Below are 20285 nucleotides of genomic sequence, written 5' to 3'. Positions count from 1 at the left end.
GTTTTATGGGGTTTTGATTTTTTGTGGGTTTTTTGGGTTTTTTGTTTGGTTTCGTGCAGATTTTTGGGTGTGTTTGGGGGTGGGTTTTTTTGTGGTGTTTTTTGTGGGGGTTGTGTTTTGGTTTTTTTGGGGGGTTGTTTTGTGTCGTTTGTGGTTGGTGTGGGTTTTTTTGGGTTTTTTTTTGGATTTTTTTGTTAGTTTTGTTTGGGGTTTGGGGGTGTGGGGGTTGTTGGGTTTTTGTTTGTTTGTTGTTTTAATTTCAATTAATGGTTTAGTCTCCTCTAAGTCTTTTCATGGAACATCACTCATATTTCCAAAGACTCTGCAACTGCTTCTTTTAAGGAAATAACACAAACTGTAAAAAGGAGTTTTGAATTCCCTCTTCTTTCCCAAACAAAAAGCCTTTTAAACCCTTGAACTCTCCTAAACTGAGATCCTGAACCCCTTCTGCTTGTGTTGCCCTCAGGATTTGTGCCCCAAACACAAATTAACTCTCCTAACAGGATTTTGCAAGCCCTTTGTTAGCATTTATTTCTGTGTGAGGACACCAGGCTGCACATTTCCTTGAAAACAAATCCATGTTGATTTTGCCTTTTGTTGCAGAATTGTCCCATTTCTTGGAAAATTCACCGAATTCTTGGTTCTGCCTCAAAATGAATGAATAAGATGATGAATATTTTTCATTATTAACTTCAAATTCGGTTAACTGGGGTTTGTTTTTTTTTTCAGACAAGCTCATATTTTATTGATTTTTTTTTTGTAGGAAGCTTCTTGATGCCACTCCAGTTCTGACTGACCAAAAACCATCAGTCTCCAAATCCGGACGAAAAATTAAAGGAAGGGGCACAATAGTATGTGACAATTTTTATTTATTTATCTCTTTATTTCCTCTCACTCAGAGCATCTTCTCTGACCTGGAGTTCTGACTTCCCTTGGAGGTTTTGTGGGATGCTTTATCCACGTGTATTTATTTGCATTCTAGTTTAGGAGGTTGATTTTAATAATGCAGGATTTCATTCCTTCTCTTTACTGTCTTAAGAGTTTGGGAAAGCAAATGCTTCATTCTCAGCCCCAAGAAGTCTCCAAACATAAGAATGAAGTTATTTCCTTTAAAAGATGGAAATAATTCGGGCAGATTCATCCCACACAAGCCACAAGAGAAGTGACAAGAGCTTTTCCTCTTCCCTCTTCTTTGGATCTCCCTGTGTTTTCTCTGAGCGTTGGGACTGCAGCACATAAGACAGATCAAGCTGCTCAGCAGCCCTTTCTGATGTGGAATTCAAAAGTTTTTCTCCTCTAATAACTCATAAAATCCAGGCCCAAAATGCTGCACAGCTGTGCTGTTGTTTTTCAGTCAGCACAAGGGGGAGAAAGTCAGAAAAGCTGCTGTAATTGTGCTTGTGGTTCTGCTGGATTGGAGCGTATTCTTCTCCTGGAGAATCTTCTCCTGCATCAGCTTGGCAGGTGGCATTTGGGGAACCACAAAGCCAAAGCAAGCCTTGGTCCTGCCAAACGTTTTTGCAAGTGGAAGTTCTCAAAAAGGAAAGTGTCTGTACATATGTCAATATATCATAGATAATGTAATTAAAAGCTTCATTAGAAGGGCTTAAACTGAGACTCCTCCGAGCATGATTTTCTTATGTAACAGCCACTGGATTTGGGAAGTGTTTTTTCCACTGATCCCCCAGGATACAATTATTTTAAGCCACCAAATTAACAGCTTGGATGCCACAGGGTGGACCAAGGTATTGGATTGGTTGAGCCTCAACCCCAGTTTTCCAGCCTTGACGTGAAATGTGGCAGCTGCCCTTGCATCTGACACAGCTTGTTTGTGTTTGACACTCATGGGATCCACTGAAACCTTTAAAAGAGGATGTTTTTGCATATTTATCTAGATAAAAATTCAGGGAAAAATAACTCACAAAGCTGAGTAGAATTGGGGATTACCAGGTTTGGGGGATTCTCTCCTGTTTTCATCATTGAAAATCATATCATTTTCATCACATCATCTTGAAAAAATGAAGAATGAGAACAAGGTGTAACTTAGGGCCAGCACTTAGTTGGAGAAGCACATTTTCCTGCCATCTCTAATAATCTGATCAGCAACAGTTTCTGTTGGGGGTGAAGTTGTTTGGTGTTTTCCAGAATTTATAAATTCCAGGATGTTCCTGGATATCACATTTGAGAATTAGGGAGATCCAGGATAAGTTCACAGCCTGTTATATGCCAGTCATCTGTAAAAGCTTTTTTTTTTTTTTAAGTAGTCATTGCTTCAGCACAAATTAGCTCTAAGTGGTAGGTTATCCATTTATTTTTTTATATAAACAGGGTATCTTAAAGACTTTTGTAATTAATTGAATAAATCAATACATGCATCTCTCTGATTTTATTCTGGGGGGCAACACTTTTTTTCCCTCTCTTCCTTTCAAAAGTGCCTCAAAATAATGGAGTGAAATCCAGATGTGTTTTTTATTGAATCAAGGAGCATCTGATTTCCTCACAGAACTTACCTGACTGTGTATCCAGCTGGGTAGTGGAAAACAACAATTCACAATATTAGAGGTTTTTTTTCTCTGCTGCACAAGTAGCTCTTATTGCCTACTGCATAATTTTTTAAATATGAAGCTTCTTTATTGTGTTTTGTGAAAGAGTTTAGGGGTTTTTAGTGTTTTTTGGTTGGTTGGTTTCCTGGTTTTTATTGCGTGGAAGGTGTTTTAAACTGGATTCTCATTTCTGCAGAGCTGAACAGCAGTAACTTTGGAAATAGGGCTTGTCTTTGCTCATCTGAGCAGTTAAGTGTCTGCTAACTGAAGTGAAACATCTGTGCTTTAGCATCCTGAAAAAAAAAAAAGGTGGTTATCTGCAGTAATTGTGTTATTCCAAAAGGGAATCCATGGCCTCTTCCTTGATCCTTCCTTTTATGTTTAGCTAAAAAAGGGTGAGCTTCTGGTCCCCCTCAGGCTTTGTAAAACGCCCTGGGTATGAGAAGACACAGTTTGCTGTGGAAGAAAGATGGTTGCATAATGTTTTTTTTCTGTGCCTTCCCAGCGCTACCACACCCCCCCTCGATCCCGCTCGTGTTCCGAATCCGAGGATGACGAGAGCAGCGAGACCCCTCCTCACTGGAAAGAGGAGATGCAGAGATTAAGGACCTACCGACCTCCCAGCGGGGAGAAGTGGAGCAAAGGAGATAAGTAAGATCCTTACTATAAATTTTATAGCCTGTTTGTTTGTTTGTTTGTTTTGTTTTTACACGGTGTTGAAGACCTTGTGTAGATGAACCCACGTAGGTGGACCAGGATGAGAGGAAACGGCCTCAAGTTGTGCCAGGGAAGGTTTAAATTAGATATTAGGGGAAAAAAAAAATTTTGTGGAATGGGTTGTAAAGAACAGGCTGCTCAAGGAAGTGGTGGAGTCATCATCCCTGGAAATGTTCAGAGAAAACATGGATGTGGCACTTGAGGACATCCATCAGTTCTGGACCCCTCAGCTCAGGAAGGACATGGAGGGGCTGGAGCAGGGGCAGAGAAGAGCAACGAGGCTGGGGAAGGGACTGGAGCACAAGTGCTGTGAGGAGAGGCTGAGGGAGCTGGGGGGGCTCAGCCTGGAGAGGAGGAGGCTCAGGGGAGACTCAGCACTCTCTGCAACTCCCTGGCAGGAGGGGGGATCCAGGGAGGGTCTTGGTCTCTTTTCCCAGGAACCAGCAGTAGGACAAGAGGGCTCGGTCTGGAGCTGTGCCAGGGGAAGTTTGAGTTGGACTGGATGATCTTGGAGGTCTTTCCCAACCCCACTGATTCTGTGACATGGGTTAGTGGTGAACAAGGTGGTGGTGTGGGGTTGTCGGTTGGACTTGGTCACATTAAAGGTCTTTCCCAACCTTAAAACTTCCATGGTTTCCTTTAGCCCCAAACTGGGTGATGTGGATTCTTTGGGTACCAAGTGAGACAGTTGAATCCACTGATCCTTTATTGTTTTGGTTATATGTTCTTTCTGCAGCTGCAAACTCTGTGATGGATGAAAGCCAGCTCTCCAAAATTTCTGACTTGATACTAAATATGAGCTTTTGTCAAATTATGAGAGAGAAACCTCAAAAGGGAAAGTGAAAAATATTATGTGTAACCATTACTGAATAATTACAAATGTTTCTGGTGGTTCTTTTTTATATACTGAGATGTTTTAAAATTTAAATATTTAATAATATCTAATAATATAACAATATTAATGTTAGTAATAATAATAAAATATTTAATATATAAAAGTGGTTTAAGAATCTTGCAGTTGCAGAGGTCGAAGTCCTGTGGACAAGGGTAATGAAAACATTAAATTTCTTCACACAGGTTCTACAATATGCAAAATTTGCAGATGTTGGCTGATCTATTTCTTAGAGAGAAGTAGCTCTTGGTAGTGATGTGGTTCTTAAAATGAGTTCAAGAAGCTCAGTCAGAACACAATTGCCTGGTAGTAAAGCGTGTGTGTCAGGTTTTTATATCTCAATTTTGAAATCATATTTTAAAATACCTAATTTATCTGCAGTTTTATGAGGATTTCACTCAGTGTGGGGCTTTCTGATTTGTTTTCCAGGTTGAGTGACCCGTGTACCAGCAGATGGGATGAAAGAAGCGCATCCCGGAGATCCAGGTCCTGGTCCCACAATGGTTACGCTGACCTAAGCTCTGTGAGGTACTCCAGCCATCACAAGAAGCACAGGAAAGAGAAGAAAAAGGTGAAGCATAAAAAGAAGTCTAAAAAGCAGAAGCATTTCAAGAAGCACAAGCAAACGAAAAAAAAGAAAGCCTCGGCCTCATCGGACCTGGAATCTTCTCATTCCTTCCACAGGAGGACAAAGTCGTCTTGTGATCGTGAGAGGAAGTCTCGTTCTTCTTCCATATCTTCCAGACGTTCCTCCAGAAGGGACTGGTCCAAGTCTGATAAGGAGGATCAGAGCTCATCATCTTTATCGAGCAGAGGGTCTCGCTCTTACTACAGGTCCAGGTCCAGATCCAGGTCTAAATCGAGGTCTTACTCCCGAAGAAGTTCTAGATCGAGATCAGCCTCTAAATCGTCGCGGTCTCGAAGTAGGTCACGGTCCAGTTCTAACCCCAGGCAGCAAAAGACTGTCCCCAGCTCTCCACGGAATATCTCAACCCGATTAAACGACGCTAAGTTGGCCAAGGCAGCCGAGCCGGTCCGAGCAGTTCTGCTGCCCAGCGACAAAGTTGTCGTCCCACCGGTTGTCCCAGAAAGCCTCCCTGTGATACCCCTGAGTGACAGCCCACCCCCCTCGAGGTGGAAACCTGGGCAGAAACCGTGGAAGCCATCCTACGAGCGAATTCAGGAGATGAAAGCTAAAACTACCCATTTAATACCCACCCAAACTAACTACAGTCTGGTGGTCGTTAAAGAGGCCAACACCTCCTCCTCCTCCTACCGCAAGCGGGAGCGGAGCTCGGAGAGCGACCGGAGCGGCTATTCCAAAGGCCGCAGTGACAGGAGCTCAGAGAGCTGGCCGAGGTCCAGGAGCAGGTCCTCCCGAAGTCGGTCCTACTCCAGATCCTACACACGATCCAGAAGTCCATCGAGCTCCAGGACGAAATCCCACTCTTCCGGCAGGTCCCCGTCACCGAGCAAATACCGCAGCGACCGCTCGGGCTACAGCGAGTCCACCTCTTACTATTCCCTCAGCGACGAGGACAGACACGGCAACAGACGGAAATCCACGGGCAGCGATCAGAAAGCCCGGGGCCCCAAACTGAGGCAGGAGACGAGCTCGGAGAGTCCCCTGCCTCACAAACGCCCCAAAGACTACGATGAGTCTTCCCAAGGGTTGAAGGAGAGCGACACTTTGTCGTCCTCGGACTTCTCCAGCGACAGCGAGCGCTCCGCCAAAGCCAAGGTGACCCAGGAGAAGGAAAGTCGTTTCCCATTGGGGGGGGATGCTCAGAAACAAGGTAAAACCAGCCTGAGTTCTGAGAGAGGGGAGGAGAAGCCCAGGTGTGAGCGGGATTCTGATCACTCCAAAAGGAAAGCAGGGAAAGAGAAGTCTCTGGAGCAACCCAGGGGAGGGGCGAAAACGAAACGGAAATCCTACTCGGGCAGCAAGTGGGACTCGGAGTCCAACTCCGAAAGAGGAGAGGCAAGGCACAATAGGGGGGATTCCAGACCTTCCTCTGGTAAAGAAGAAGGAGAGGCCACCTCAGGGTCTGATACAGAGCTCAGTGTCACCAAAAGGATAAAGAAACAGTCCAATTCCTCCGAATTTCTGGGCTCTGATTGGAAGACAAACAAACAGTTGTCATCTTCTGAATCCGACAGTTCCTGTTCCAGCTCGGCAGACGCTCGAGGCAAGTCAAGAAAACACAAGCATGGGTTGAAAAAGCAACTTAAAAAGTCGCATTCCAAAAAGCCAAAAGAAAAATCCAAAGGGAAGAAGGAGAAAAAACACAAAGTCCAGAAGAGAAAAGAGATGTTTCACTGGCAGCCCCCCCTCGAGTTTGGGGAAGAAGAGGACGATGAGATAAGTGAAAAGCCGGTTGCCAAGGATGATAAAAAGGAAAAGCAGCCTACCGGGGACATAAAGGATAAAAAACAAGTTTATGAAAAGGATGAAATAGTCCCAGATAAAATGGGAAATGGTGAAAAGTCATGTGTGAGTGAAAACCTTTTAGACAAAAACACCACGGGTGAGGCCTCCCCAGATCGCAGCAACCTTCGTAAAGAGAGCATTGAAACGAACGCTGCAACCGGTGCTTTAAACTCAGGGATAAATGTTTCTGCCTGCAAGAATGAGATGAAACAAGCTGAGGAAAGTAACCAGAACGGGTTGGAGGATGTTATTCAGACAGATGACAACATGGAGATCTGCACTCCCGATCGTAACTCGCCAGGGAAGGTGGATGTGGACGTTTTGTCTCCTGTCATTCTCACTCCTAAACCCCAGGCTTTAAGTGCTGCTATCAAAAAAGAGCCACAGGTTGAGACCCCTGAGCGAGACGCTGTCAAAGTAGGAAACAACATTAGAGACTTGATTAATATTAAAGAAGAGAAAGAAACGGGAAGGCAAGAAAATAACTCTGTGTCTGGTGCTAAAGACTGTGGTTTAAAAAGTGAAATGACTGAAAATGCACAAAGCAATATGATAGACAATAAATGGAAGCCTTTGCAGGGTGTTGGTAACTTGCAGCCAGCAGCAGTCAGTACAGCCACAGAGGTTAAGAGTGTAGCAGTAGCACCAGAGCCTAAACCAGCAGGTTTAAGGATTGAAATAAAAGCCAAGAATAAGGTGAGGCCTGGATCTCTGTTTGATGAGGTCAGGAAAACTGCCCGGCTCAATCGGCGGCCCAGGAACCAGGAAAGCTCCAGTGAGGAGGAATCCCCAGGCAGAGATGACAACAGCCCCTCCAGGAGCCTCAGTAGGTCACGGAGTAAATCTGAGTCCAAATCCAGACACAGAACAAGGTCCTTGTCCTACAGTCACTCCAGGAGTCGATCCCGAAGTTCTACATATTCGTATAGGTAAGAAGTTTGTGCTGCTCCCACAGCCTGCCCTGGGAACTTGGAGGTTTTCATCTTTTCAAGGCATGATTTTCTTACTCAACTCACGTTTTTCTTCTGAGCAGCACAGCGTCATACAGTTATGGAGTGGCTTGGGTTGGAAGGGACCTGAAAGAGTGGAAAGTTCCACCCCCCTGCCATGGGCAGGGACACCTTCCATTATCCCAGGTTGCTCCAAGCTCTTTTCAACCTCGACTTGGACACTTCCAGGGATCCAGGGGCAGCCACAGCTTCTCTGCCCAACCTGTGCCAGGGCATCACCACCCTCCCAGCCAGGAATTCCTTCCCAATATCCCATCTCTCCCTGCCCTCTGGCAGTGGGAAGCCAAAAAAAAGTGTCCTGTCCCTCCATGCCTTGTCCCCAGTCCCTCTCCAGCTCTCCTGGAGCGCCTTTAGGCCCTGCAAGGGGCTCTCAGGTGTCCTTGGAACCTTCTCTTCCCCTGGCTCAACACCCCCAGCTCTCAGAGGATCTCCAGCCCTGTGAGCAACTTAATGGCAAGCATGTAATAAATATTTAGCGTAAAAGATAAAGATTTAGAACTTCTTTTATAACTTCTTTTGCATCTTCTTGAGTTCTGTTCCATCCTGTTGTTCACTGCAGGTCAAGAAGCTACTCGAGAAGCAGGAGCAGAGGGTGGTACAGCAGGGATCGCTCCAGGAGTCGAAGCAGCTCTTACCACAGTTACAAGAGTCGTAGGTGAGTTTGTTTGGAGATCCTGCAAGACAGGTTGTTCTGCTCTCGCTCCCCTTCTCCCCCTGCCCTCTTCAGCACTTTGTATTTATTAACTTCACGTTTCTCTCTGGTTTTGTTTTTGTCAGTCGTAGCTACAGCAGAAGTCGCTCCAGAAGTAGTTCTTATGGTCATCACAGTCGATCCAGGTATGGGTTATAGTTGGGTACAACCTCTGCAATAGATATATTATTATAAAAATATCATAGTGTGAGAATACTTTTTGCTTATATTTCTTTAAAATAGGCTATATATAATTACATGATATATGAGAGTAATTTATGCCATGTGTGCTATGTATTTTATTATATATACTATAATATACATACATATATAAATACATATTTATAAGAATACTTTTTAGGAATGCCTTCATCTCACAGTCTGGAATGGTTTGGGTTGGAAGGGACCTTAAAGATAATCTCATTCCAACCCCCCTGCCATGGACAGGGACACCTTCCACTATCCCAGGTTGCTCCAAGCCCCGTCCAACCCGGCCTTGGACACTTCCAGGGATCTGTGGTACTTTAAAACTAGAATATCATTGTAACAGCTTGAATCAAAGCAAAATCAATATAAGACACTTAGAAGCTGGGAATAACCAAAACATCCTGGCATAGCAGTTACAGGTGATGATATGAGATGAGAAATAGTGACCACATCCCCCTCTTTTGTTAAAATGAAACCGAGTTATAAATGGAATCACTTCACTTGTTTTCAAATCAGCAAACAAGATTTTTACTGCATCCACAAGGAAGAGAAACCACAAAACTTTATGGATGCTTATTATGTCTTTTCTAGATTAATAAATTCGAGATTTTTACTGCTGCTTTGAAATAATTGTTGTCGTGTGGGAACCTTTCTAAAGCATAGAATTGCTCGCTGCATCCTTCCAAAGTCATTTCCATCCAGCCCCTCATCTCTGTAACTAAATGTCCTTTGAGCCTGCACATAAAATAGATTTTTAGACAACAAGAAATTACAAATTTGCCTTCTTTTCCCCTTTGAAGTAGGTCCTACACGTATGACAGTTACTACAGCAGGAGCCGGAGCAGGAGCAAAAGGAGCGACAGCTACCGACGGTCTCGGAGCTACGACCGCAGATCCAGGTGTGCTTTGGCACTGGATTTGAGGGGAAAAAAAATTGCTAAATGTATATTTAACAAAGTTTAAGAAAGGCCAAGGTGCTGGTTTTTTTCCCCCAGGCATAAAAAAGTAATCATTAAAACCAGTTACAATCAGAGCGTGTGCGTGAGGGAGGAAGTCAGAACCCCTGGCATACCAAGATTGAGGATGGCGATAAAGCAGGATAAGAAAGATTCATTGTATGGATGCGTTCAAAATTTGCACATTTTCCCAGTCACCATCCCTGGAGATCTTCAAAAACCATATGGAAATGGCACTTGAGGACGTGGTTTAATGGGGAAGACAGTGCTGGTGCTGGGTTAACAGCTGGACTTGGTGGTCTTACAGATCTTTTCCAACCTTCATGATTCTATGATTTCTGATTTTTTTTAGCAGTATTAAGTGATTTTTAAAAACTACACAGTGAACTAACTCTCAAGATTTAAATCAAGTGCCCTGTGATGGATTAAAAGCTGCCTGGTATGCAAAGAATTCCACTGGATGGTAAATTCTTCTTGGTTTGAACTGCAAAAGTGGATTTTAAAACAATCTGGAAGGGAAAGTAAAAAAATTGCTCTGCAAAATTCCTAAAATGTATTTTGAAAGAATAATTTTTTTTACCTGCAAATCTGATGAATTTGGAATAAATTCTATTTTGCCCTGTCCAGGGGATTTATAGAAGTGCAGGTGAGAACATTTCACAGAGGTCGGGGTGGAGCAGGAGATATAGAGAGATATAGATTTAATATCACTGATGATTGGTTTTATACCTTTTAATATGTCCCCTATTAGTCATAAATCATACAGGCCTCTATAACTGCTGTAAATTTTCATCCTCTGCTCTCCTCATACTCATTTTTTTATAACTTTATACCAACTCTTAAAGGTTTTGCTCTCACCCATTTCCCCAAGACAACTTTCATCATGTATTTGAGTGGAATTTAATTAGATTAACAAAGAATGTGGAAATAAACTTGCAAAATTATTGTTCTATTATGTTGAGAAGCTTCAAAGAAGCAATGTTGGATTAGGATATGCTCACCTTTCATTTAGGAAGCTTCCCTTGCAGGCAGGAGGCTAAAAAAAAAAAAAAAAAAAAAATCTCTAATGAAAGCTTATTCTGTGTAATTGGAATATTTCCTGTGGCTTGCCTGAAACCATCTGGGCTCTTGTGTTGATCTTTGGCCAGGTGCTGAGCTTGGGATTCTTCTGGATAAGCCAGACCATTTTAATACACAATTTCCACCCTGCAGACACACACACACACACTTCTCTTGTGGTTCTGGGGCCTAATTTTCAAGCTCCTTCTTGAAACAAGAAAATACAACATATGTAAAGCAAGGATTTGTGACATTATCTTAGCTAAAAGATGCTTGCAATATCAAATCAGATGTGTTAGAATGTATCTCTCAGTCAGCTGTTAACCTTTCTAAAACGATTAATTTTGGATGGTTTTTAGCTGTAAAAGAGAAAGCAAGAAGTTCCAAAGAGCTCAGGGCAACACCATGGAAAGTTAATTATTACTTCAATTTTGAGTGTCCTTTAGTGAATGCTTCAGTTTTAAGAAACGCCACCCTGGAAAAGACTTGTGTGTGTGTGTTTTCTTCCCTGTGTTGTCTCCGTGATGTAAATTTGAATTTGGAAGCAGCTCTGAGGCGTTTCCCACCTTCTCTCGGCAGGTCCTACGGCTCCGACAGCGACAGCGACCGCAGCTACTCCAACAACAGGAGCCCCAGTGAAAGCAGCAGGTACAGCTGAAAACACTTCTTTGAGGATGAAAACTCTTTATTTCATCGTTTTCTTCAGTGTTACATTAAAACAAAACAACAAACAAACAAGTGAAGGTTGTTTGCTGACTTGGCTGACGCTTTACCGGTGAACTCGCTCGCCTCTTGAGCTCACAGAGACAAGGACTGAGCTCCACAGCTGAGTTGATTTTTTTAATTCTTTTTTTTTTTTTTTTTTAAATGTGAAATGCAACTTTTACAGGATAATTAAAAAAAAAAAATACAATAACCCAGCAGTTTTTTGTTTCCTTGAATTCGCTTTTCCAAGCCATGGATGACTCTCAGAGGAATTGCCGGCACCGCTTTTTCTGGGTGCAGCAGAGTCTGTTTCTAAATAAACACCTTGAAGGGCTTTGTGCCCCTTCCTGGGAAATGTGTGTGAGCAACTATTAAAACTGTGAAGTCAATTTCTTACCGAGGCTGCCGTTTCTAGTTCATGGAAATGCTTTTTTCTAATGCTGGAATCTGCATTCTGTGCTGTCTCCGTTGTTGATCGTTGTGTTCTGTGCGGGATAGAGGCGATGAAAAACAAAGCTGCCACTCTGTCTTAATCCTTCCTGAACTGTGAGGTTGAGGAATTCTGCTGGAAAAGGTGAGATGGTGCACCAGTGGGAATTGTCAAACTGACGAGCAGTGAAGCGAAAGTGTGATGGGAATGAGTTTTGAGCTTCGTGTCCAACCTGTCTAAACTTTTTATGTTCCAGAAATAAATTTTGTGATAAACAGCAGTGTCCTTTGGAGACTAAAGAAAGTGTTCCTAAACACTTCTTGACTTTTCATTTCAGTTCCTATTACAGTGCTTGGCATCCTCCACCACATTTTGGGTGTTGTTAAAGCATTGAGTGTGCCATGAGTTTGTCCAAAGCACTTTTGGAAAGACTGACATGATTATTTTTTTGAGAAAACCAACCATAAAAGTTCCTTTATGAAATGCCTGTACCTGTATCCCATCCTGTGTTCCATACAGGGAATATCAGATATACTGCAGATACTGAACTCCAGATTGTTAAAGGGATGGGACTAGAAAAATTCTGGGATGCCTGATGAAAAAGCATGGACAATACTTTACTTTAGAAATTTATTACCAAACGTTTTCAAAAAAATAAATAGTTTTAAGCTGAAGACCACTGAGTAAGTTTTGCAATTCTCTGGCTGAGTTGCTGTAAAATAATTTGTGAAGTTTTTCAGGGGTATAGAAAGCTGAGTGCTGAGAACCAGACTTTTTTAATGGCACAGTGTGACCTGCAAATTGGGGTCTGTGGTGACACAACAGACTTAACATCGTTTGATTAGAGCTAACGAGCTCTGTTGTATCATAATAGTTTTCATTACTGACTTTCTGTAATAGCTGGAGATGCTTTCATTTTTCTCAAATGTTTTCAAATATTGGAAATGATTTTTATATTTTTTGTTTTTGTGTGTGTGATCTCATCAGGCCCCAACAGCTTTGAAAATTAAAAGTGGTTATTTCTCGCTTAGGCATCAATTCATTCTCCCTTTGATTGAATTAAACTACCCCCAAATTAGATAATTTTTTCATATACTTGTGAAACATGAAAAGCAAGTTCAAAGGGAAGTTTGCAGGCTGTGATGATTCCCTCCATTTCTGTCCAGCAGCAGCTGAATAAGACGTTTCTCTGCACGTTTTCCTGAAGCTGAATTTGCCACAGAGGTTTTTTTTCACTTTTCTACGAGAACCCAAAATTCTGAACTTTCCCCCTTCCTACACTTCTAGTTTAGTGACAAAGTGTGTGCTTGTGACCCTTTCCAGTCTTTCTTTCTTTTGTAACTTTACCATTAAATCCATTTCTTACTGGAGGCAGGATGCATTTACAGACAAGTTTCTAACAATACAGGAGCCATCTCAGAGTCCTGAACAAATATTTCAGGAACATTTGTTGCAGTTTCATCACTTTCAGTAAAGGTGTAACTTGTTTGTCTCTTACTAAAAAAATAGAACTAGAGGGCTCATGTACAAATATAACCATTACCATTCAATACTTATTAGTGGGGAAAAAAAATAGCTCCAGAATCAGACCTTTATCATAGATCAGAGCTGATTTGAGTTTTTAAGGGGCAGGAAAAGGTAGTAGAAATATGGTCAATCAATTAACTGTAGTTACCAAAAATTACCGCAATGCCACTAAAGTCTTTCATATCTTGAATATAAAGCTTTATAAAGAAATTCCATCAGGTTGGGGAAGGGGGTTGAGGGAAGGGTTGGGGGGCACTTAGTGAATTCTGTTCAACTGTGCTTCAGGTAGAAAACATCCCCCTGAGCTGGTTTTCTAACTTTGGTCTATGTTTTTGCAATTTTGTTATTCCAAAGTAGTTGCTGTTTGTAAAATAAACTTTTGTACATATCTGCAAATTCTGTTTTTTTTTTTTTTTTTTCTTTCTCTGCATCTGGAAAAATCTGGTGCTGCTCGAGGGGAAAGAGGCAGGAAAATTAAAAATATACTTCACTTTCTGCATCTGCCTTTGTCCCTCTGCAGGACTCGGGCACGAGTGTTTTGCCTTTCCTTTTGCTGACCTACATAGGGAACGATTCCTCAGCGAGACTCAGCGCTGGGTTTACAGAACAGTCAGTGGAGGGACAAATATTTTGATTTTTCCAAGTGATTTGAGGCCTCTCCATTTCCTCGAGATACACAAAAAGGTTCCTCTCCTCGCTGCAAAGAGGCGCTCGGCAGCTCTCCACGGAAATCTGGGGATTGGGCTGAGCTTAAACCACTTGGCTAAATGTTCTTTGCCAAACACACGTCCCCACATCGCTTCCTTAGCTCGTGGCAGCAGATGGGGTGGCTCAGTGCGTTAATCCATTAGTCTTTTAGACCTTCTGTTCCCACCCCAAAAAAACTGGATTTCCTCGGAAATGCTGGCTTTTGTCATAATGGAAAGACTGATTGCCCTGGTCTGAGGTGAAAAGGGCAAGAGGGAAGCGTTTCCTTGTTTGGTTTGGTCTTTTAGTGGGGTCTGGTTAACCTGGCATTTCCCTGAGTTTGGGAAGGAAAAGCAAGAAATCCTGGGCAGGACAAGGAGGGTGGCCTGAGCTGTAGTGCTGAAATGTTTGGAAAATGGTAACTTTAAGGTGGGGAAGGGGCCACACCAAAGAGATCAGCTGCAATAGGGTGAGAAATGTTAGATGAGCTCTTATGTCTCACTGCAGCACAAACCTGTTGGTTTTCATAGGATGGTTTGGGTTGGAAGGGACCTTAAAAACCCTCTCATATCCCAGGTTGCTCCAACCTGGCCTTGGACACTTCCAGGGATCCAGGGGCAGCCACAGCTTCTCTGGGCAACCTGTGCCAGGGCCTTCCCACCCTCCCAGCCAAAAATTCCTTTCTACTATCCCATCTATCCCTGCCCTCTGGCAGTGGGAAGCCATTCCCTGTGTCCTGTCCCTCCATGCCTTGTCCCCAGTCCCTCTCCAGCTCTCCTGGAGCCCCTTTAGGCCCTGCAAGGGGCTCTGAGATGTCCCTGGAGCCTTCTCAAGCGAACAGGTTGTTAGAAGTGTTTATCAGCCTTTCTTTGAAGAGCTTTTAATGCTTCCAAAGCCGAATTCCCTGCAAAAGCCAAACTCTGGGATGGTGGGGCCGTGCTCAGGAGCTGCAGCCATGGAGGGTCACGGTGTCTCCTGGAGCCTCACGGTGGCTGATGATCAGCTGCCTGTGCCCTGCTCATCAGTGACAGTTTCTGATTAAAACAAGCCTTAAATCCTGCAATGGAGTTAAAGTTATTACTCAAGGGTAAGTGATTTCTGCTAAAAAAAAAAAAGGGGAGTTGTAAATGAGATTGGTCTGTAGGCCCTGGGTTGTGTTGGGAACAGTTTATCCACTGCACAGCGCACAGGACACTGTGGAATAGCTCTGGAGGAGCAAGTGTTTGTCTCCAGTTGCAGGTGAGTGACTCGTCCCCGGTAAGACTATTTTAAATGAACCATCTGCCTCTCAAACAGCCACTTTAAAATCACAGATTTACAAACCCACAGCATAAATACACTTTTCCTACGAAATCCCTGCCCGTTCCTTCCCACTCCGGCGCTTCCAAACAAGGGCAGTTTGTGTCCTTGCAGCTCGAGGGGAAGCAGCTTTTAAAGTGGCGTGGGGGGTTGTTTTTTTTTTTATTTTTTTTTATTTCTGAAGATCCCTCAGTGTCTGACAGCCTATTAAATGTCTGTTGTGTCTTTGTGTGCTTGTGGCCGTCACACTCCCGGCTCGGAGCGGTGCAGAGTGTTTGGATGACCTTGAGCTGCACCCTGGAATCCCATCTGGTGTCATTTCCAAAGGGAACTGCTGCCTGGGATTTAAATCACCAGGAGATAAAGCTTTTGCATGCTCCACCCCTGCCTCGCAGCCATGTAAGTCATTCTTTTTTGGGTGGTTGGGAAACAGGAAGGATTTTCCACCTGGTTTTAAAAACACTCCCGCTGTGGTGCTTTAAAACTGTTTACAAATTTATCTAAACAGTTAAAGGGGCCCAGGCTCGAATTCCATAATATCCATGTAATCCCTCTGAAGTGGATGGGATTGCATGCATGAAATCAGAGGGCCCGTGGCAGTTTTGGGGAGGTTTTTTTTAATGAAGGTGATATTTCAGAGTCACAGTGGATGCACTGAGAGGGGATGGGCATTAATTGGGTATTAATTGATATTTCTGTTGTATCTGCCCTTGCAAGAGCAGGACAGCCCATGGAAATTGATGTTCTTACCCACAGGGTGTTCTGATGTTGCACCTGGGAATTCTGTGGTAATTTTGGGCCCCTGTTCTGCAAGAAAATTGTGGAGGGGCTGGAGCGTGTGCAGGGAAGGGAAGGGAGCTGGGAAGGGGCTGGAGCAGCAGGAGGGGCTGAGGGAGCTGGGGGGGCTCAGCCTGGAGAAAAGGAGGCTCAGGGGGGACCTTCTGGCTCTGCAACTCCCTGACAGGAGGGGGGAGCCGGGGGGGAGTTGGGCTCAGCTCCCAGGGAACAAGGAACAGGACAAGGGAAACGGCCTCAAGTTGCACCAGGGGAGGTTTAGGTTGGATAACAGGAAAAATTTCTTCATGGAAAGGGTTGTCAGGCACTGGCACAGGCTGCCCAGGGCAGTGGTGGTGTCGCCACCCCTGAGGGTGTTCAAAAACCGCGTGGATGTGTCACCTGAGGACGTGGTTTGGTGCTGGACACGGGAGTGTTGGGTTAACAGTTGGACTCAGGGATCCTGGAGCTCTTTCCCAACCTTAACAACTCAAACACGGAGAGAGTTCTGAGCTCAGCACAGCTTGTGAACACTTGGAGCTCCCACCCTGCCATTATATCCTGGTCCTGGCCTCAGGCTGCAAAATTCCTTAATGAATTCCCTCATTCAGCCTGGAAGGGGTTGCCCTCCCTCTGGGGCTTTCCTTTTCTTCTTCCTGCACCCTGGGAGGGAGGACAAGGAAAGGTCCTTCCCCTCTCCCACCGCCGTGGCCACCCACTGTGTAACTTCACCCCGATGAATTTTGGCAAATGAGCCATGAAAAGCACGAGGAGGATTGGGAAGGGGAGAAGGTGAGGATTTCTGCACTTCCAGGAGAAACATCTGGCTCTTTTGGGAATGTACCAAGTGAGATGAATCGATCAGTGGAGGCTCTTGGGTCTTCAGAAGAAGTAACCTTAAGGAAGAATGAAAAGGTAAATACATCCTTTTGAGAGGGCTAAACATCCTGTCCCTCCATGCCCTTGTCCCCAGTCCCTCTCCAGCTCTCCTGGAGCCCCTTTAGGCCCTACAAGGGGCTCTCAGGTGTCCCTGGATCCTTCTCTTCTCCAGGGGAACCCCCCCAGCTCTCCCAGCCTGGCTCCAGAGAGGCTCCTGCCCTTGGAGCAGCTCCGTGGCCTCCTCTGGGCTTCCTCCAGCAGCTCCACATCCTTCTGATGTCGAGGGCCCCAGAGCTGGACCCAGCACTCCAGGTGGTGGGATCTCCTGAGAGCAGAATAGAGGGCTGGAATCACCTCTCACAACCTGCTGGTCCCGCTGCTTTGTTTCACTGAGGTTTGCACCATCCTCTAGTGATGGTTTTAAACAAATAACACACTGAGAGTGGAGAATTCTCTCCTTTCCAAAGATTAAACCTCTCCCTTGTGACAAATAACTGTTCATTCTAAGGAGTCAGAAAGCCAAGGGAGAGGTTGGATATCAGGCACTTGGTGTTCTCCTCCGTGGTGAGGTCTCTGGCGAGCGGGGAGCTCAGCCCAAGGCGCTGGGATGGACCTTGGTTTGTCTGTGCCACCAAAGCCACCACCGTGTGTCACCTGGGGCCATTCCCTGCTCCCCAGAGTGCTGGGAAGATGTGATTCCCTGCTGGGCTTGGCAGGATTGGATATTGCAGAAGTGAGGGCTGTCTTAAGGGGTAATTTGGTCAACAGTAGTAAACTTGGGAATATGAGCTCTTAACATCTCCAAGCCAGGCTGCCTCCTGTGCCTCTGTGACTTGGTGTGATTTTAGATTTCAATACACCTCTTTCTTTTTTTTTTATCCCATTAAACCAGGAGGGAAACAAAGCCCCCCCCAAAAAAAATCTTTTTAATTAAAACCTCTCTACGTAGCAAAAACCCCACACATTGCTGGAGAAATCCAGCTTTAGTGATGGATTTCCTATCGACACCCTGCAGGAAACTGCACAGATTCCATGCTCATCTTGCACTTCTATCAATAGCTTCGAACTGACACCTTTCACAAAGGGGTTTGTGCCAGAGAACATGGCAAAAAGGGACCTTTCCAGCTCTGCAGTTTCCTCCTTTGCAGAGTCAGGATCAACTCCAGCTGTATAAATCACAGGAGTTCTTATCCAACCTCTCTGTTAAAAAAATTGCCAGTGCTGAGAGGGAGCAGTTGAAGTGCCAAAACCAAAATTGCTGAACTGTTCACATTATATAAATATATATATATATATATATATATATATACTTTTTTTTTCCTGATATCTAAACTAAAGGACCTTTTCTGCCACAGAAGCCCATCACTACTCCTGACAGATGGAGAGGAAGAGAATGACCTTTCTCCTTCTACTTAAATCATAGAATCCCAGAATGGTTTGGCATGGAAGGGATCCTAAAAACCATCTTGTTCCACCCCCTGCCGTGGGCAGGGACACCTCCCACTATCCCAGGTTGCTCCAACCTGGCCTTGGACACTTCCAGGGAAATATTTTAGTAGAAGGAAAAAGACCACCTTAAATATTTGTAAAAGGGCTGGGGAGGCTCTTGGCCAAACCTGGTCTCTCTCTGGACTAAATAGCTGTGAGTTCTTCAGTTATTTTGAGGGAGTTTGGGATTTTTTGGTGGTTTTTTTTTTTTTTTTTTAAACTTCTTCGCTCTGACCATCTCCTGGACTCCACCACCAGCCTTTCACCTCCCCATCTCACCACACCCACACGGGCAACATTCTCCACATGAGGATTCACAGTGCCACGGGGATTTAAAGCATCACTCCACGTGTCCTGCAGGCAACAACATTCATTCACCTGCCCTTGCCTGAGCTTTGCTGCTTCTGCCCCAGAGTGAGGATTTCCAGCACCCAGGCGGGGATGCAGCACCTCTGCCTTTCCCTGCTCCCCCATTCCCTGCCCAGGCCATGCTCTGCAGCTCCACTCCTCTTACACAAGCAGCATTTTCCCTTTGTTTCTGCTAAATTGCAGCCTGGGTTGGTTGTTTTGTTGGTTTTTTTTTTTTTCTTTTTTCCAGGCCATTTCTCTACTGCGTCAAGATTGTTTTGAAGTTCCAGCCCATCCTCCAAAGCGCTTCAAGTCCCTCCCGGCTCGGTATCATTTGCAGCTGGGAAGAAGCAAATTCTCTATTCATGCAAGTAATTATTAAAAAAATATTTTGAGCAGTCCCAGGCCTGGGACAGATCCCCAGGGAGTCCCAGGGCTGTGCATCTCCTCATAAATAACTCCTCCAAGCGATGTTCCCTCCTTCCAGCACCGCTCTCCTCCGGCTTCGTGTCATCTGTGCCTGCCATCTTCCCTCTCCCAGCCCTGCTGGAGCTGCAGGGACGTGAGCAGGGCTTGGCATCTTCATTTAATGTGGACTTGAGCTTGTTTGACTTGAGCTTCTGGATGGTGGGTCTCACAAAAGCTGGGCTGAAGGTGCCCAGGTTTCAGTAGTTGCCCTCAGAGACCGGGTTTCTAAACCCCCTGTACGTTTATCTTTGGGAAAAGCTGAGCTGTCCACCCTAAAACATCTCTTTTAGGCCTTCGCTCCTTGGAATCATGGAATAGTTTGGGTTGGAAAGGATCTTAAAGCTCATCTCATCCCATCCCACCCCCCACCATCCCACAACTTCCACTTTCCCAGGTTGCTCCAAGCCCCGTCCAACCTGACCTTGGACACTTCCATGGATGGGGAATCCACAACTTCTCTGGGTACCCCTTTTATGATGGAAAGGTGGATTGCAGGGACTTAAAATGCAGGGAGGAGCAAAGAGGCTCTGAAATTATTGCAGTTCCCATGTATGTGCTTTGCAACTCCAGCATTTCCCCAGTAGTCTTAAAAATCACTCCCTACCCAAGATTATCTAAGGGAAAAAAAAGTAGGAATCTGGTTTGTTCTGAGAAAAGAGGTGAAAGGCAGGACTGTTATGGGGGGGGTTGAAAGGTGGGACTTCACTTTGCAGTGCTGCATCCCTGAGCAGCAGCTCCTATTTGGGGCGAAGTTCCCCCTTCTCCCCGAAGACTCTCCCGAATGTAAATGCATCTCCGGGTATTTCCTGTAATTCCCAATAATTATTTCAATCAAGATATCAATTTATAACTTCCTGGCTAATGAAATGCTGCTCCTTGCTGCATTACCCTTTGATATGCAAAGATGCCTTTGAGCTGCAGGCCCCGTGCTGGGAAGGGCTGTGCAGCTTTTCACACCTGGCAGAGCCGGCGACTCGGGGTGGGGGTGACACCAGAGCCCTTCGGAGCTGCTGCAGGAATTCTGTCCTCAACTCTGCAGGAGACACGGCAGGAACAGTTTAATGTGTGCATTGGGTAAGGGCTGAAGTGTGGAGGTGAGAAGCAGGAAATGCAAGTGCACACCTGGCTGGGTCTGGGAGAGTCTGGTCCAGTAATCCTCTAAGTTTATCAAATC

The 20285-nt window shown here is 44.7% G+C and overlaps 1 protein-coding gene across 8 annotated transcripts in view; it reads left to right on the top strand.

Annotated features, from left to right (window-relative positions):
• NKTR (natural killer cell triggering receptor) overlaps nt 1–11233 on the top strand; it is a 36446-nt gene extending 25213 nt beyond the window's left edge. For 6 of the 8 annotated variants that reach the window (XM_027897610.1, XM_027897608.1, XM_027897606.1 and 3 more), the window contains 7 exons: nt 764–851; nt 3049–3194; nt 4582–7512; nt 8153–8248; nt 8371–8430; nt 9292–9390; nt 11086–11233. In XM_027897610.1, coding sequence (XP_027753411.1) covers nt 764–851; nt 3049–3194; nt 4582–7512; nt 8153–8248; nt 8371–8430; nt 9292–9390; nt 11086–11164 — 3499 coding nt within the window. In that variant the 3' untranslated portion in view covers nt 11165–11233. The remainder of the gene's footprint in view (nt 1–763; nt 852–3048; nt 3195–4581; nt 7513–8152; nt 8249–8370; nt 8431–9291; nt 9391–11085) is intronic. The other 2 variants (XM_027897613.1, XM_027897607.1) reach the window with 1 other exon arrangement.
• The last annotated feature ends 9052 nt before the right edge of the window (nt 11234–20285 follow it).

Source organism: Empidonax traillii, unplaced genomic scaffold (assembly GCF_003031625.1).
Source record: "Empidonax traillii isolate 1590-97213 ecotype Southwest subspecies unplaced genomic scaffold, ASM303162v1 scaffold553:size485074, whole genome shotgun sequence".
Taxonomy (NCBI): domain Eukaryota; kingdom Metazoa; phylum Chordata; class Aves; order Passeriformes; family Tyrannidae; genus Empidonax; species Empidonax traillii.
This window is presented reverse-complemented; position numbering and strand designations above follow the sequence as displayed.